This window comes from Citrus sinensis, chromosome 6 (genome assembly GCF_022201045.2).
Source record: "Citrus sinensis cultivar Valencia sweet orange chromosome 6, DVS_A1.0, whole genome shotgun sequence".
NCBI lineage: Eukaryota > Viridiplantae > Streptophyta > Magnoliopsida > Sapindales > Rutaceae > Citrus > Citrus sinensis.
In genome coordinates, this window is record NC_068561.1 from 12,678,048 (window position 1) to 12,690,684 (window position 12,637).

At 35.7% G+C, this 12,637-nt stretch overlaps 1 protein-coding gene across 2 annotated transcripts; it reads right to left on the reverse strand.

Annotated features, from left to right (window-relative positions):
- Nucleotides 1-5,620: 5,620 nt before the first annotated feature.
- LOC102611583 (calcium-transporting ATPase 4, endoplasmic reticulum-type-like) lies at nt 5,621-11,781 on the reverse strand. Of its 2 annotated transcripts, XM_006480648.4 has the most exons (8): nt 10,036-11,781; nt 9,524-9,596; nt 9,291-9,412; nt 8,445-8,726; nt 7,998-8,375; nt 7,503-7,612; nt 6,620-6,848; nt 5,621-6,500 (listed from the first exon to the last, which is right to left on the reverse strand). In XM_006480648.4, the coding sequence occupies exons 1-8, from the start codon at nt 11,452-11,454 to the stop codon at nt 5,919-5,921; spliced, it is 3,195 nt and encodes a 1,064-aa protein (XP_006480711.1). In that variant the 5' UTR covers nt 11,455-11,781; the 3' UTR covers nt 5,621-5,918. The 2 variants fall into 2 exon arrangements, with proteins under 2 accessions (XP_006480711.1, XP_052299224.1); XM_052443264.1 differs by lacking the exons at nt 9,291-9,412; nt 9,524-9,596.
- Between the last annotated feature and the right edge of the window lie 856 nt (nt 11,782-12,637).

Below are 12,637 nucleotides of genomic sequence, written 5' to 3' on the forward strand. Positions count from 1 at the left end.
ATTATGTTTTTCTTCACTAAGTTGCAAATTTTCAAAATAATATATGTTCAATCTATCTAGTATCAGTCACATATAAGTGGTCTTCCGTTAAATATTGGACTAGTACGTATATATATACGCTTTATTTATTTGCCGTAATGTTCATTTCTTCCTTCTGTAACCAAAGACTATTTGTATATATAAGTTCATAATATGAACATTAGGTACGTCCAAGAAATGAAACTAAACATAATTCAACAAAAACCAAAATGAAATGCTGCCCCCCATCTCAAGAAATCAACGTTACGTAAACCCACCCAGTGAACTTGCGGCTCCTTATTTGAATCTAGAAGTTCTTGATTCCACCATTTGAAGAAGAGAACAGTTATTGTGTGAGCTCTGCTTTATCCCACTTTGACACTTTTCTTTTCCAAAATATTATATTAAAATCTATTTGTTAATACATGTTTCTTTCCTGTCAAGATTGAACCAAGTGCAATACACAGAGGTATGCCTATTCACACACAGCAAACAAACAAAAAGTGAAATGGGTTAACCGAAAAGGTAAATTTTCGGTATCTCCACTCTAATGCTTAATTCAATAAAGGCCTTGAATTCAAGTTAAGTGATGAGGTTTTGTTTAGATAAGTTTTTTCTTACCTTTTTCTCCATCGTTTTCTCCTCAAATACCTTTTAAAAATGGAGTGTGTGCTTTCAGGAGCAGGGGTCGTGCTTCTATTTTTGTGCACTTGATGGTTTCATAGTCAACTTCCTCAACTACCTCATGGTTTAACTGCTCTCTCCACCGGTAAGCATTATCCTTACATTTTAGGCTTGCCAACTTTGTGATTTTTCACCAATTCGTAGCCTCTGTTGAAAATTGATTAAAAAAAGGAAAAAAAAGGTGATAAACAGTAACACAATTTGACCACTTGGTGAACAATAATACAATTTGACCACACGGTGAACAGTAATACGGTTTGACCACGCGGTAAACAGTAACGCAGCACAAATAGTAACACGGTTTGAACAGTGCTATCCATTTTGTTATAAATAAGAGTCTTTCATAAGTTTTGATCATCCCAAATTTGAGAAGCAAGAGAATGCAAGAGAAGCATTGAGAGCTTCCAACATGGGAGAGAAATATTCTTAAGCATGTATATGTATTGTAAGAGTATTTGGCTCCTCAATATGAGTACTATGAGTTTGCTTTGTTAATGGATATTTCTCGGGATCATGTATTTGGGGTTTGGATGGGAGAAAATTATTTCTAAAAATATGGTTGTAAAAATTTTCTACATAGTGAATATTTTTCTCTGGTTATTTTTTGACAACGACCGTAATTTTTCTCTGAATATAGAGTTTTCCACGTAAATCTTGTGTTGTGTGATTGATGTATTCTCTATTTAATTTTTTTCTATTAACTTGTTGCTTGACAATTACTTAGAGTGATCTTAAGAGGAAACTCAATTTCCTAATAGTCTCGACTCAAAACTTCTTGATTTCCTCCCTCGAGGGATTTGTTATTTCTCCTCTGGTGGACCTCACCCCTTGAGGTGGTGTGAATATCAATTTTCCCTATCAACATTATTGCTATTAAAATAAAAAAATTTGTTCGATTATTTTTTACCTGCGTAATAGAAAATTCTAAATTATATGAGTTTCTCTAAAATAAATAAATAAACAGAGATAAGAAATCTCATGGGTAATTGTTAGATACCTCCCCTAAGGTTTGACATATTTGCAGATAGATGGCGAAGATGTGTTTATTAGTGAAAACCCCCCTGCCGTCAGTTACTTTTTTGCTTGACTGTAAGTTCACATTTAAAATACAATATTGCCATTGACAGCTTTTGGCATGCCTGACATAGTGACATGCCTCAAACCTTAATTAAAGCATCTGCTCCAAAATCACTGCTACAAAATTTGACGAAACTACCCTCACGACGTATGTTATTTACAACTATATCAAAAAAATAATACAATAATTTTCCCTTAATTTAACATTTAAAATTTACAAATAAAACCAAATAAAAAGAAAAAAAATGAACGTTAAACTGTTGCCTTCCAAAGTCTTTCAATGGAATGCTAGAATGTTGGATGAATCAGACAAAAGCAAACTAATGAAAACTAACAGCAACCAATAGGTTCTAAACTGCAGCGGTGTGCCCTTAACAGTAGCCACACTACAAACAAACAAATTAAGATTTAATGCCACCAAAGTAATTAATAGCTTATTTTAATCCACCACGGGTCTAATGCCGTAACTACAGTACTAACAAACATAATATTCCACTCAAATATGAATTCAATTGAATTTAGCACAACTGAGAAGTGAAGCTTAAATTGAATATAAAACCAAATATTGCATTTCAGTATCAAATAATTTAAACAGTAGTAGTTATAGCCAGAATTAACAACATTCACAAAGCAGGTAATATAGCTACACACAATAGGCTCCTCGCAACTCATGTCCAGTCTGCAGGAATAGCAAGCTTGCGATATTACTTGTCTTTGGCAACATGAATTTTTCATATACAAAAAAATCAAAATAAGAAAAAACTCAAACCTATACATAGTCTGAGAAGAAGATGATATATCCGCCTTTCTATTTTTGCCTATCAAAATGTGTTATATCATCAAATCAATCCCTTCAAATATTAGTTGGTGGGATTAGATTATGCTTCAATGCTTTGGTTGTCAATGCACCTTTAGTTGATCTGCTTCATTGCTGGATGCTATGGGTTAAGTGGTTTCATTCTTGGGTAAGCTATCTTGGTTTCTAGAAGTAAAAAAACAAACAATCAAAATGAAAAATGATATTAAACATATACCAATGATTATTGACTACATTTAAAAAAAAAAAAACTAATGTGAATTGGAATTAAAATCTCAGCATTATGACAGGCGTTGGACTGGCACAGGACAATCTTTGCAGCTATACCACTTTCAAGATGCTGGGAACTACATCTTACACATCCATCAACACTTGTGACACAATCCACAACATCTATAAGCAATGAATGAAGTTATGCTCTACAGAGCAATGTATGATGCACATAATCTTTATCAAATACAGGCAAAAAAAAAAAAAAATAGAAAACTCCACAAAAATTTCAAGATCAGGCAAATTAAAATAAAATCAAATAGAAAACTCCACATCATGGTGTCTCAGGTGAAAGGCAGCTTAAAATTGTTTGCATGCATCATCATCAACTAACATTAAACCCACTTTAGCTCAGCAAAGTTCGGCATCAATTAGTTTACTTGTGTAACAATTTTGAAGGTAGTGCTCTTCAAATACATCAGGAGCATCACTAGACATAAAAATAAAACTAAGAATAAAAAAATCAATTTTTTAACCCATTTAAGTTGAAATCAAGCTCTGATTTAGCACCAACATCAAACCCATTTAATCCATCGTCATTTAAGCTTCAAGAAAATCATAGCTTAATAAACTCACCAACTTTTTTTTCTTTCCTCTCCCCCCTCCCCCAAAAAAAAAAAATTAGGCTTCTTTACTGTAAATAAACCCACAACAAATACTCGAGTACGACCAACTATCAAAAAACACATTCTACATTTTTTAGTAAAGGCAGCATAAATGCACTCCAAATGAACCCAAACAAGACTTGAATTCGACACTGACCTATTATAATTGGCTTCCCCAAAACAATCCGAAGGTATAAGACGTTGACAAAACTCAGATCAAAACACAAGGTGCGGTGGCTATTGTTCCTTTATTTCACATAAAGATTGGGCACTGGACTGGTTTGCATATGACAAAGGTTTCGATTTGATTCTAACACATAGCTGTACACGGAACTTGAAGAAAGAGAAATAGGAAGCTTGAAGGAAAGAAAAATATATATATTGAAAATCCAACAAGGGGCATTTTTATCTTTCTAATGTCAACTAACAGTCAAGCACGAAATTAACTGACTGCAGGGAGTTTTTCACTAATAAACGAATTTTCGCCATCTAAGTATAACAAGCCAAAAACTGAGGGGAGGAAACTAAAAATTATCCGAAATCTCATTCACTGATCCTTTGCTCTTAATTATTATTTGAAGTTAAAGTGACTAAAGATGTGAAGTACATTCACACATCGACAAGGTATCAAATCACACAAAAACCTTACTGCATACGGTTACAGATACTTTTGTTGGTATCATTATTCTGTCGTCACATGTTATGAATATCACTTCAATCATTTATGGCAAACGTACTATTCTAAATTGACTCCAGCTGACCGCTCGAAAGGTAAAAAAATAAAAATAAAAATAAAAATGGTAACTTATTTCTTGTGCTGTAGAGTTGTTATTATTTAAAATTGTGAGCAATAAATCTTCTTGATCTTGATACTGTTATTTTCGGGTCTTCCTCGGTTACATTATCTATAATTTTTAGATTATCTGTATGCAACTTAGTTGCCTTATATTTCATAAGCATCAGACTTATTCAAACACCCCAGAATTTGCTGATCTTTTAAAGATTACCAACACATAATAGCTTTAAAATCCCAGGTCATCACTGATTGAACCCTTATCAAGGGCAGATGAATTGTGTCAGCTTTGCTATTTCTGGTAGAGCTAATGAAATTTTCATCGTTTAGATTTTGGTAATGTTAATAACAAGTGTTGTTAATAGTTGATCAATTTTCAATTAACACTCACAGGAAGAAGTTTTAATTGCGTGGATCATGCCATTTGAATATATTGAAAGAGAAATTAGATGTGCTAAATCACTAATATAGCTGGGGTGGTCCAAACTCTTAATCCATGATGGTAAAACAACCAACTAATGAGCAAAATTGTAGGAAGCAAAAATCAATGCAAAGGAAATCAAACAAGTACGAATAATGTGTCTTAAGTGACTTCATGTTTTATATATTATGGTTTGGCTGTAGCTTAAATTACATCACTGAAGTATTTCATAAATAATTATTGTTATGATTTCAAAGCTAAGTTAATTTTATACACAGACATATATAAAGAGTGTGAATTCAAATATAAGTTTTTCTTTTAATTAACTCACGCCTTATTGAAGCCGATGGAATGCCGCTTCTTTACAACTGAAACTAAAATTTGGCTTAAATTTAGATACGAATGTCTTCCACTCCTACTCATACTTTATTAGCGCGAGACGCGATTGATTAAACTACAGTTTCTTTTTTCTCTTGGGTGGGTTCTAAAGTTATAACATCAAAAGTAGTACACAATAAAATGATATGAGTTAACCTTTCAAAATTTTAATAGTGTCATGGCGTGGCTGAATATTTTGATAATTAAGTTTGAAATCTTTATTATTATTATTATTAAAAAATTTGCAAGTAGTTAAGAAAAGTCAGGACCGACAGATCGTGACAACATATCTTATCTGCGATCACCATTATTATAAATTACTTATATTATTGCTGGTACAGCTGTGTTCATTTGGTCACCAACTAAGCAAGCTTTCTTCACGCGTACTCGCTTTTCACTAATCATATTCATATCACATCTCTCAATTGCCTTCCCTTTTGCCAGAAACAGAGGACACATTAACATTAGCGCTGGTACCATTTGTGGAACAACTCTCAAAAATTCTAAAACGGTGACGTTGAACTTCCTTACGTGGGTTTTGCTCAATCAATAACTCATCCAACCAAAAGAAGTTTTACTTTCATTCAATTGCAATTCCCATTAGTAAAATATGTGGTTTTGAGTCCTTTGACAAAACCTGTATGAGATTAGATAACTAAAATGGAGGGCTAAAAGAAACAACCTAAGCCAGTAATTCAGTCCATACTATGATACCATCCGGCCTATCCCTCATTGTAAAACTTGCAGAGGGTCATCGATGGGAAAAAAACAAAAAATATGATTCAAGCAATGTAATGTGCGAGAGGACCATTGGAATGGTACTAACCAATTGATGGCACTTCATTTGCCGGTCACTCACTCTGATTTTGGTTTTGAAGATTTTCTTCTTGATGTTTGAGATCCATTTGTACATCTGCCGACAAACTTTAGAACCTCATCGATCAATACCACAGGGAATGCAATGGCCAATACCAAGAGCCATTCGTTAAAGCTTAAGGGCACGATACCAAAAATTTGAGCTAGGAACGGCACGTAGAGGATCAAGAAGTGTAGGCCAAAGGAGACGGACATAGCCAAAAGGAGCCAAGGGTTGACCCATGGGGGCATTGTCAATAGGCTTCCATCCTCAGAGAGGGCATTGAGGGAGTTAAACATTTCAATGGCGACCAGCACAGAAAGAGAAAGTGTCATTGCTTTTACTTTGCCGCCATGGAAATAATCACAAGGGTTATCATTGAATGTGAAAACCTGATTACCAGCTGTGAAGGGAGAAACGGTAAAATTCCCCCAGGATGGGCACTGGCCCCAGTTAGTGAGCTGGGAGTATGTGACAAGGCTGTGACCGTCGCCAATGAGATTGATGCCCAAGAAAGAACCATGTGTATACCAAATGATGAAAACACCAACCGTTGCTATTCCAACATACAGCCCGATAACCTGTAAAGAGTAGAAATACACGAGTTACAGATGCAAGTAAACAGTAGAGATCGTTTAATGTTCTAATGTTAAGAGTTAAATCACTTAAAACATGCAGGAAACAACAGATAAGACAATACCAGATAGCGGAATAAAATCCAAGCAGAAATTAGAGAGTCATCACTCCGACGAGGGGGTTTCTTCATTATGTCTTTATCTGGAGGATTGAATCCCAATGCTGTTGCAGGAGGTCCATCCGTAACAAGATTGACCCACAGAAGCTGGACAGGTATCAGGCCTTCAGGTATACCTAAAGCTGCTGTAAAGAATATAGAGGCGACCTCACCGATGTTTGAAGATATCATGTACCTGAGATAGGTGTTAAAAACTCACTTAGCACAAACTCATGCATTAGAACCTAGGACGGAATTCCAGGAGTAATAAAATGTAATAATCAAGGTTTAATAGTTAAACTCGGCTGACAATCTCTTCCAAAGTGGTTATATATGACTGGAATAACATGATATTAGCAGTCTAGGGTGTTGTTTGTACAGAACTACAAAGCCGGGCTCTGTAAACGTCATCATCCAAATGATGCAGTCATTATATCAGTCACCTATTTGGTGGAGTCAGCTAAACTAACCAAATCTTGATCATAACTCATTGGGGTCACTCAGCTGAGTATTTACTAGATTGGCTTCTTTTACCCATAAATGTTTCAAAGACCGGTATTTTGGGTATCGTTCTTCAGTCTATGACTCTTTAGATCAATTATTAGTTGCTGCCAAGCTTAAAGAGCTGATTTGGTTATTCTAAAAAGAAAACATCATGTCGGCATTACTTTCCAGAGAAAGTGAATTTTTATTACTCCAACAATCTGGTTATTTTCATTATTTCAACATTATTTTTCAAAGAATATAACAGCCACAAATCAATAAATATGTCCATTACTGTTGCACAACAAAAACAACTAATAATTTGAGGGGACTACTTAGGAAAAGGGAAAAAGAAGAACCAACCAACCTGATAAAAGCCTTCATGTTGTTGTAAATGGATCTGCCCTCACCAACAGCAGAAACAATGGTACTAAAATCATCATCTGCCAATACCATGTCGGAAGCTTCCTTTGCAACCTGGATGCAGAGAAATGATGAGAATCAATGGGGAAAAAAGTAGGGAAAAATAAAAGTTCAAACTATAGAGTAAAACTCTATAAAACAGAGTAATCATCAATGTCCATCATTCCCGCTAAGTCCCTGCTCAAACCACTTCATAATAGGCAACATACGTCAGGTTACATAGTTTGTACCATTCCAGGTTAACTGAAATAACATGTTATCCAACCAATTGAAAAAGAATTTCTTTAATTACTTCTACTTCTAGATCTTACATAAATCTCCAAAATTATATAGCAATGCAATTTTCCCACTGATTTGTTTGTTGTACTCAAATGAGGGGTGCTTAGAAAGTAATATAACATGAAGTTTGTCTGAAAAATTAGGGAAAAAGATAAACTACCTCGGTTCCAGCAATCCCCATGGCAATTCCAATATCAGCCAGTTTCAGAGCAGGAGCATCATTTACTCCATCGCCAGTCATGGCAACTACCTCCCCATCTTCTTTAAGCAGTCTCACTATCTCTTGCTTGTGCCTTGGTTCAGCCCTAGAAAACAAAAGCCCACCGCTTTGTCTTAAATGGGCTTTCTTATCATGCATCTCCATGAACTCTTTGCCTGTCAAACTTTTCAAACTAATGTCTTCATTACATTCAAATACACCTATTTCACGACATATGGCTTCTGCTGTGTTCTTGTTATCTCCTGTAATAACCATAACACGAATTCCAGCTGCTCTACAGTCCTCAATTGCTTGATGAACCTCATTACGAGGAGGATCCTGTGAAGATTTAGAATATAATCAAATTACTAATAGAACAATTTAGAAACTAGATATATTACTACTCACCCTCAGTCCAACCAAGCCAACAAAAGTAAGCCCGCACTCCATTGATGCGTAGTTCGATGGATTAAGTAGAAGTGTATGAGCTGGATGATCTTCATTGCCATCATAGGTTTCAAAATCAGGTAGCTTATCTTTGTATGCAAAACCCAAGCATCGTAATGCACCAGTTGACATTTCATGAAGTGCATCTAAGATGAGGTTCCTTGACTTATGATCTACTGGTACAACTGAACCATCAAGCAACTGCATCTTGGTGCTCCTCTCCAATACATTCTCTACAGCACCCTGCCACATCAGCACTTCATGTAAGAACTCTATAGAATTTTGTACAAATGCATCATCATTGTTGTAGAGGAAAGTCCTCCTTTACTGGACCATTTATGTCTTGTTGATTTCACAAGGAGGCATAAAGTTCCAATAATACGGGCAGGGATGAATGAAACATAAATTCCATAAACAACTAAGAAAAACTAGGACCACATATAAAATGAATTGAAGTCATGAGTTCATAGACTACCAATGACACAATTTCACAAGGGGTCAAAGAAGTATCACAAACAACCAAAATTAACTTTGGTAGACAGAATCAATGTTGTGGTCTTAAACTTTGGCAACCTTCCATTGTTTCTGATTTTTGCTTTAACCATGAATGAAAAAAATGAAAAAAATGAAAAAAATGAAAATGCAAAACCGTGTGCCATTATAAGAACTGGAATAAGCTAATAGATATAGTGCTATTGGGACATCTATATTTGGAAATACTGTTACATTTTTTTTTATTGACCCTCATTTAAGAATGGAGCAAGCAGATAGAGAGAGAGAAAGATGGGTGCGATAGGGAAAGAGCACCTTGACGAACAATGATCTTTTCCCTGACCGGGAGTTGACAATAACACCCATGGACTTCCTATCACGATCAAACTCAAGAGTAGCAATTCGACGTTCATATTCGTTCCACATTCGGCAGCAACCTTAATAACATTAAACATGAAATAAAAGCATGTAAATTTTCTAGCTTCAAAAGTTTTAATAGCAAGGGAAAGTTAGGTGAAAAAATGGAATTATATCATGGTTTAACATACTTAGAATTTCATCACCAATTCTTGATTCGTAATCTCTAGATCCTTCGGGAAGCCCCATTTTCTCAACTAGAACCTGAATTGACAAGAGCACGAATCCAATCAAGATTCCAAAGCACCTACCATTTCTTAAATACTATGGATCAACTCCAATAGAGAAACAAAATAAATTACCATATATAGCAAACACATATTCTTCAAATTGCATCTGAAAAGTGGAAGTTCACTATGTACTCAAGAGCAAAAGGAAAAAACAAGGCTAAGAGAAACAATTGGAACAATTATTACCTTTGATATCGTATAGCATATGTACATGAATAAAGAAACACAGTAAATCAAATTCATTAAACAGGGGCAAAAAACTACTTTTTTGTAGCAAATGCATGCTCACTAAATCACATTAACCAAAAAATGATTCAAAATTGATCACATGCATGAGCATAAACTTCAAAAGCACTATATAACAAAATAACAAAAATGCTTCTGCAGAAAGATCCAAAACATAACAGTCTCACCTTAAGAGCTGCCTCAGTAGGCATTCCATGAGAAACATACTTATTCTCTGAATGTACAATACCGGCATCATTACACACAGCAGCTATTTTGGCAATCATTTGAAGATTAGCATCCAATCGACCAGGGGTCCAATCATGTATCTTTCCGTCATAAGGACTATAAGTGGTCCCATCAACGTTAAAACTTCGCAACTTATCCACTCCACCACCCACTGCTACAAGTTTTGCCACTGCCATCTGATTCGTAGTCAAAGTACCAGTCTTATCAGAACAAATCACAGTCGTACAACCCAATGTCTCAACACTCGGCAGTTTCCTCACAAGGGCATTCTTTTGAGCCATTTTACGAGTACCGAGCGCTAAACAAGTGGTAATCACAGCAGGTAACCCTTCGGGAATTGCAGCCACAGCCAATGCAACAGCAATTTTCAAGTAATACGTACATTTCTCAAACGAAAACTTGAAATTCCTCGGCCACCCATCAACATTCTGCCAACTTAGAAAATACTTAAAATTAATTAACCATACGAAAACACAAATAATTCCAATCATCTTCGTCAAAACCTCCCCAAAATCATTCAGTTTCTTCTTCAACGGAGTATCCTCTTCGCTCTGCGAAGCAACATAAATTTGGTTATGCACTTTCCCAATCTCAGTCTCCATTCCAATCTGCGTAACCAAGCACACACAATTCCCATTCACAATAGTGGTCCCAGCAAAAAGCATACATTTTTTCCCTTGAATATCCGTATCTAAAGGGACGATCTTGTTCGTTTTGTTAACTGCCTCACTCTCTCCGGTCAACGAACCTTGTTCCACTCTCAGAGTCGAACTAATCAACTCCACAACTCGCATATCAGCCGGCACTCTATCGCCAACCTTAAGCTCAACAATATCTCCCGGCACAAGCTCCTTCGCGGGCAATTTCGGAATTTTACCGCCGTCGCGAATCACCGCGGCGTGCTCTGACTGGATCTCTTTCAAAGCTTCTAGAGCCTTCTCGGCGTTGTTCTCTTGCCAAACGCCGACGATAGCGTTGAGGATTAGAATCATGAAAATCACTAACGGCTCCACGAACGCCGTTATCTCCTTCTCCCCGCCTTCCTCGCCGTCGTACCATGCTAAGACGAACGAGATAACGGCCGCGCCGAGTAAAATCCGAACGAGCGTATCGTTGAATTGTTCGAGGATCAAGCTCCAGATTGACGGCCCCTCGTGCTTCTCGAGTTCATTCAATCCGTAGATCTTACGGCGTCGTTCCACCTCCGCGGATTTCAAACCAAATCTTTTTCTCACTCCATAATGCTTTTCGCATTCGTCGACTGATTTCGCCCAAGCCGGGAAGATCTCGCGATCCTCGCTCGTTTTTGCTTCACTTATAACTTTCCGTAGCCCGTAGTCTTCGCCTCCTTTCCCCATTCCAAAATCTAACAAAAATCAATTCTGTTTTTGTTTGGAGGTCAAGAAAAAAACGAGAGGAAACGAGAGGAAACGAGAGAAAATTTCAATGAAAAACGTAGAACCAAGTCTCTCTCTCACACTCACACACACATCGAGGTTTCTGCGTCCAGTGCTATGCCCACCAAGTGGCCGCTGCATAGGCGTGTCGCTGTCTAGTTTCCTTTATAGCATAATTCTTTAATCTGATTAACTTCGTTTGGTTTGTGGAATTAGTTGAATTAAAATAAAATACAATAGAAGGATTAAGATAATGAGCAAAAGAAGTTTCCGAGTAACAACATCCCACGGTTATTTAAACTTTCAGAAAAGCACCGGCTGCTAATCGGTACTAAGCCCGCTATTAGAAGGAGAGGCAGCGGGTATAATTCAGCGAGGAAGTAGTTTTTTTCACGTGCTGGACAGCTGGCCAATTGAAAGGTACGTACGGCAGATTTCGTTTTGTCGTAATGACATTTGAATCCTCGATTTTTACCTAAATCACAAATCTAAATCTATTTAGTTTATACTTTTATGACTTCTACATCAGATGAAGGATCGGGAGTCTTTAAAGTTCTATTTGGAATTAAAGTTGAGTAATTATATTTTAAAAACTATAGTAATATAAATAATTGATGAAAACTAATTATTATAGTTTGAAAGTTAAATTAAGTTAATTTTGTATTTATATATGAAAAAATTATTATATATTTATTAATTTTGTTAAAATTATATTTGTTATACTATTAATTTTATTTCACAATTATAATTTTTTATTATACTTAAAAATTACAGTACTTAAATATCAAACAGTGCCTAAATTAGGAGTGGAAAATTTTTTAAAATAAATTAGCAAGATTTGTTGATGATTAGTTCAACATTCGATTGGTTTTTGATTATATTCAAGTGTTGAAAATGAGCTGAAAATAAAAATATAAAAAATATTTAAATTCAATAGCAATTGACATTTGAAAAAGGTGGTGACATGTTTGAGTAAGTGCATTTACAAGACAAAATAAATAAATAAATAAACAAAGTTGTATGTATTCTATTTTGCCGGAGGCATATAGGAACGTAGGGAGAAAACTACAAATTACGTTACTACTTACGATTGCGTCAGAAATTAGGGACCTATTCGTTATTACTCCATTTTGTCATTATTTCA